General features: G+C 39.9%; 1 protein-coding gene across 3 annotated transcripts in view; it reads left to right on the top strand.

The window, feature by feature from the left end:
* Positions 1–1,946: 1,946 nt before the first annotated feature.
* Positions 1,947–6,000, top strand: part of LOC106573052 (transmembrane and coiled-coil domain protein 3) — a 50,286-nt gene continuing 46,232 nt past the window's right edge. For 2 of the 3 annotated variants that reach the window (XR_001321250.2, XM_014147690.2), the window contains exon 1: positions 1,949–2,235. Coding sequence is in view for 1 of the 3 variants with exons in the window: in XM_014147690.2 (XP_014003165.2) it covers positions 2,170–2,235 (66 nt within the window). In the remaining 2 variants the exon portion in view is untranslated. Of the gene's footprint in view, positions 2,236–6,000 lie in introns of all 3 variants that reach the window. The other variant, XM_045696855.1, reaches the window with a different exon arrangement.

The following is a 6,000-nucleotide window of genomic DNA, read 5'->3' as shown; positions in this document are numbered from 1 at the left end:
TAACACAGGCAAACTAACTTTTATAATATTAATACACAAATACATTGTAGCTGTACAGTATCACATCAAATTCAATGCAAGCCAACAATAATAGTTCCCAATCAAGTGGCATGTAACTGGTGGAGTTAAAACACATCTGGAAATATATTATTCAGGTTCTCCACGGCTGAGGCAAGCTGACTGTGTTGCATGATCCATCCCAGCATATTTTATGTCCTTCATGTTGGATTTGATTTATTAAGATCCCCATTAGCCGACACCAATGGCGATAGCTATTCTTACTGGGGTCTGACACGTAACAGAAAATACATTACAGACAAAAGACTTTACAATTGACATAGATTTAAAAACATTAACATGTAGTGTGCGTGTGTGTGCATCTATCCGTTACACATACATCTCAGTACATACACACAAGTAGATCACATGGGGGAGAGGCGTTGTGCTGAAAGGTGGTGCTTTGTTTTTCTTAAACCAGCTTTGCTGATCACTTGCACTATATGAGATGGAATGGAGTTCCATGCACTCATGGTTCTGTATAATACTGTACGTTTCCTTGAATTTGTTCCGGACCTGGGGACTGTGAAAACACCCCTGGGGACATGTCTGATTGGGTAAGTGTGTGTGTCTGTGCTGAGTGTAAGTTGACTTTGCAAACAACACGTTTCTTACAAAAACAAGAAGTGACGCAGTCAGTCTGTCCTCAACTCTTAGCCAAGAGAGACCGGGATGCATAGCATTAGTATTAGCCCTCTGATTACAATGAAGAGCAAGATGTGCCGCTCAGTTCCAGGCCAACTGCAGCTAATCCAGGTCTTTCTTTGCAACGCTTGACCATATGACAATAATCAAGATAATTTCAAACTAGAGCCTGTAGGACTTGCTTCGTGCAGTGTGGGGTCAAAAAAAATGAAGCATATCTTTATTACGAACAGACTTCTCCCCATCTTTACAACCATTGAATCTACTAAATAATATGACATCCTACAGGATCGGTGTCCCTAAACCAGGACGGTTGTTGCTAATGTGCGCTAATGTAACTAGAATGTCGTAAGTAACAGCCAACTTTCCAGGACATAGACATGTCTTATATGGGCAGAAAGCTTAAATTCTTGTTAATCTAACTGCACTGTCCAATTTACAGTAGTTACTACTGTGAAAAAATACCATGCTATTGTTTGAGGAGAGTGCACAACAACAAAACACTTATCACGGCAACTGGTTTGATACATTCACCTCTGAAGGTAAATAATGTACTTACATTCAGTAATCTTGCTCTGATTTGTCATCCTGAGGGTCCCAGAGATAAAAGGTAGCATAGTTTTGTTTGATAAAATCAATTTTTAGATTCAAATGTAGTAACTGGGTTCTACAGTTTGAACCCCTGCTGTCTCTGGCCCCACACCCACCCCTCCCGGCCATCTAGATGTGTAAAGGTTAGTGTATTTTCTGTAGGGAAGTTAATTATCCATCATGTATGACATTCCTGGGAGTGAATTTACGTTTTTTATTACTATAGCATTTTCGTATGTTCTCTATAGCTATGTAGTTACGCTTCACTGGATCAGTCTGAAACTTTGCACACACACTGCTGCCATCTGGTGGCCAAAAGCTAAATGACACCTAAACTATCTCACTGTGGCCTTTTCTCCTCCATTTCAAAGATGCTGAATTTTTGAAAACGCATTGTTTTTGTGTTTTGTATTATCTTTTACCAGATCTAATGTGTTATATTCTCCTACATTCATTTCTAGTTTCCACAAACGTCGAAGTGTTTCCTTTCAAGTGGTACAAAGAATATGCATATCCTTGCTTCAGGTACTGAGCTACAGGCAGTTAGATTTGGGTATGTCATTTTAGGCAGAAATGGAGAAAAAAAGGGTGGTAACTAGTTACGACCACTCTGCAGAGGCTAGGACTAGGTGGAGGGTGGAACGAGAAGAGTTAACTCCTCATCCTCGCGTTCGGCAGACCTTAAAGTGGGCGGTGTCGGAGTGCACATTGTTTTCTTGTATTTTAGCTCTTGGAAAGGAGAAACGAGAGTGGTCAGATCAGTGTGTGAAGGGTTGCTCGACATGGTGGGAGAGTACAGATGATGAAACATTGAGAACGGAACACTAGACCGACCATAGTTCCTAAAAACGGACCGCGAGACGAAACACGGTGATTATGCCCAGCGCAGCAGTGAGAAGTTTATCAGAAGTCGAAAAATACCTCAACAGCCGGAACGATATGGTAACTGACGACTTTTTGTTGTTGTTTTCCCTTTCTTCTACTCTACATAGCTTATATAGGCTAGGCTGCTCAAACATCGGAGGCATTGTACCGAATCGTCATCGTAATGGATCGAATGCCTCCATATGGGAACATCTGTTCTACTTCTCGCTCATATCCGATCATTCACTGGGTTATGGGCTATGCGTCTATTGCCCTGAACGTGGTTTAGTTGCGTTTTAAGGAACGTTCCGCGATTGCGCTCATGAAATGGTCAGATATCTGTTTATTGAGGCTCTACTCCGTTATGTATGCTACACTGTGTTCACTATTGTTTCTATTCTGTATAACCTTGTTAATGTTTTCAACAGATGTTAATAACATAATCATGCCATTCAGTATTGCCTAACATACGTTTGGCTTATTATTTGAGCATTTCAAATAACAAAATTGTATTTCATTGGTATTTCATTCTTTAAAAAAAAATGTTGTTGCCGTTTTTGAAAGGTAAAAGTTAAAAGAACACAATAGAATAGAAAGAGTTAGCAGCTCACCACGACAACCACTCACTTGGTTTTGGTCCAATATGACTTCCTACTGTCCAAAGCAATGTTCTGTTCTGTTCTCTGTTCTGTTCTCTTACGGTTGTGGCTGTTCCGATTGACAGCTGGATATACCTGTTATCACTCAGATAAAATGTTAAATATGGCTCACAGCGGGATACAGTTAGCTGTTCCATGATATTACAATGTTACAGCTGTACAAGCATTATCGAAACCCCGGTGTACTATTGAATAACATGGACTAGTGCACATCATGTAAATGACTGGAGTACTTGATCATTTATTGATAGTTTACCCCTTATTTCCAATTAGAGTATAAAACAACCTTATGTGTTGGCCTATGATGGGGTTAGACAGTTTACAAGGATGGCAATATCACAGAGTGGCCCTTTAATAAGGAAGTAGTTGAGCCACTGTTGAAAAATGTCCCTAATACTAGTCCACCATACAAATGAAAAACAGATTGGTCTTCACGTAGGCCTAATGACACACACACACACACCGAGTGTACTAGTACAGTGACACACACACACATTGGAATGCCCGTTCCCTCGAGCCTGGAGCGCGGTGTGTCCCATGGTTGTGTGTGAACACTCAGCGAAAACCCCAAAACATCACGCAACTGTCAAAGAGAGAGCATGCTGTTTCTATTGATCCTGGAGATATCATGCCTGCTGGCCAAATAACCACAAACCTTTGAGGATTAGCCAGTTTGTCTGTTGACTGACTGTTTGGCTGACTGGTTATTTCCAAGCTGTTTATCATGTTTGAACATGAGGAGGATGTCATCTTGAGCCGGTTGTTAAAGTGTTAAGTACACGTTCCTTGATTACTACACTCAACGCCTCACCTCTCCTTCGCAATATACACTACCGGTCAAAAGTTTTACAACACCTACTCATTGAAGGGTTTTTCATTATTTTTACTATTTTCTACATTGTAGAATAATAATGAAGACATCAAAACTATGAAATAACACATATTGAATCATGTAGGAACCAAACAAGTGTTAAACAAATCAAAATATATTTTATATTTGAGATTCTTCAAAGTAGCCACCCTTTGCCTTGATGATCAATGGAAACAGGATGCACCTGAGCTCAATTTCCAGTATCATAGTACAGGGTCTGAATACTTATGTAAATAAGGTATTTCTGTTTTTCACTTTGTCATTATGGTATTGTGTAAGAAAAATGTATATTTAATCAATTTTTAATTCAGTTTGTAACACAACAAAATGTGGAATCAGTCAAGGATTATGAATACATTGTAACACCAATGCCCTTAATGCATTGCACTGGGATGCAATCAGATATGTAGAAGTTTTAATATGTAGTTATGTTCTTGCCAATCTGACAACTTTTAATCAGGGTGCAATACGACTGAACATTGCGAAAGCTTATGGCTGTAACTCACACTGCGGTTATGCCACTTGATAATCCCCCACTGATTTAAAGGTTTCACATTCACAAGCTGTTGAACCTTTTCATACTTCTTCCTTACAGGGCATTGTGCCATACAGCTCAACATTTTCAAAAGTTATAGCTCTACTAGCAGTTATACCACTTGATAATGCCACTAATTTAAGAGGTTCACATTTGTAAACTGTCTGACTGGTTCATACTTCTTCATCTTACATTCTTAGTTGCTTCTTTACCCTCCATTCATGCTTTCTTTCCTTCTTTCTGCAGCTAATGAATTGACTGCACTTAATCTCCAATAGTCAGGGTTACGCAACACTTTAAAATGCACTGGGCCTAGGCTATACCTACCTAGTCAAGGTTTGTCTGTCTGATTGGTTCTCAGACAGGTACTGCTTCTTCCTTACCTTGCTTTCCTTCTTTCCATTTTTCCTCCTTTCCTTCTTTCTGCAGATAATGACTGTGCACTTTTCCCTGAAACAAACTAGATGCATAAGGGGATCAGGGGCCCTCTGTTATGCAACACTGCTCTAGCTGTAGGCTAACTGCAGTGCTGCTTATTTTACTTGCCAGCAGCATATCACTACTTTCAGTCTCTTTACAGATTTTTACAGCTTTACAGCGCTTTACAGCTTTTTCAATTTTTACAAACGACATGCCACTAACTTTGAGTAAAGCCAGTGTCTATGTATGCGGATGACTCAACACTATACAGCGACTGAAATGACTGCAACACTCAACAAAGAGCTGCAGTTAGTTTCAGAGTGGGTGGCAAGGAATAAGTTAGCCCTAAATATTTCTAAAAGTATTGTATTTGTAACAAAACACTCGCTAACCCTAAACCTCAACTAAATCTTTAAATAAATAATGTGGATATTGAGCAAGTTGAGATGACTAAACTGCTTGGAGTAACCCTAGATTGTAAACTGTCATGGTCAAAACATATTGATGCAGTAGTAGCTAAGATGGGGAGAATTCTGTCCATAATAAAGCGATGCTCTGCCGCCTTAACAACACTATCAACAAGGCAGGTCCTACAGGCCCTAGTTTTGTCGTACCTTGACTACTGTTCAGTCGTGTGGTCAGGTGCCACAAAAAAGGACTTAGGAAAATTGTAATTGGCTCACAACAGGGCAGCACGGCTGGCCCTTGGATGTACACAGAGAGCTAATATTAATAATATGCATGTCAATCTCCCCTGGCTGAAAGTGGAGGAGAGATCTTCATTTCGCCTGTCACATTATTTTACATTATGAAGCTTACCGTAGTTCCCCAGAACAGTTGAGCCAGTAACGTGTTTGTTTGTAAATGGCACAATGGGAGAAAGCGGGAGCAGGTGAGTCCCGCTATGTAGTGACAGGGGTTGCATTTTATATTGAAAGTGTTTTTTTTGCTTCAATAGAATAATGAGGGACATGCAACTGTAGTTTCCCTTCACAGAAAATACATCAGTGAAACATTCTACTGGAGAAGTGAACCTGAAGCACAAAATTTGTTTGATGCTGAGCAAAAATTACAGTAAGAAGCATTTTAGGTCTGTTTTGTACTTGTCTTGGTATAGCCAGCCTACTTTTCTAAAATGCAAGGTTAACTTTTTCACATATGAGTTCCAAACATCTCTAATGGTCGCCCCAGTGTGAGTTGCTTTCTGCATGTGATGTCAGAATGCACTCACTGTTCCAAAATGTGATTGGACAGTTAACACGCGCTGCCTGCTAATCAAATCCAATTTCATTTGTTTAGCAGATGTTATTGCGGGTGTAGCGAAATGCTTGTGCTTCTAGTTCCGACAATGCACCAAT

The sequence above is a fragment of the Salmo salar genome, chromosome ssa16 (assembly GCF_905237065.1).
Source record: "Salmo salar chromosome ssa16, Ssal_v3.1, whole genome shotgun sequence".
Lineage (NCBI taxonomy): Eukaryota > Metazoa > Chordata > Actinopteri > Salmoniformes > Salmonidae > Salmo > Salmo salar.
This window is presented reverse-complemented; position numbering and strand designations above follow the sequence as displayed.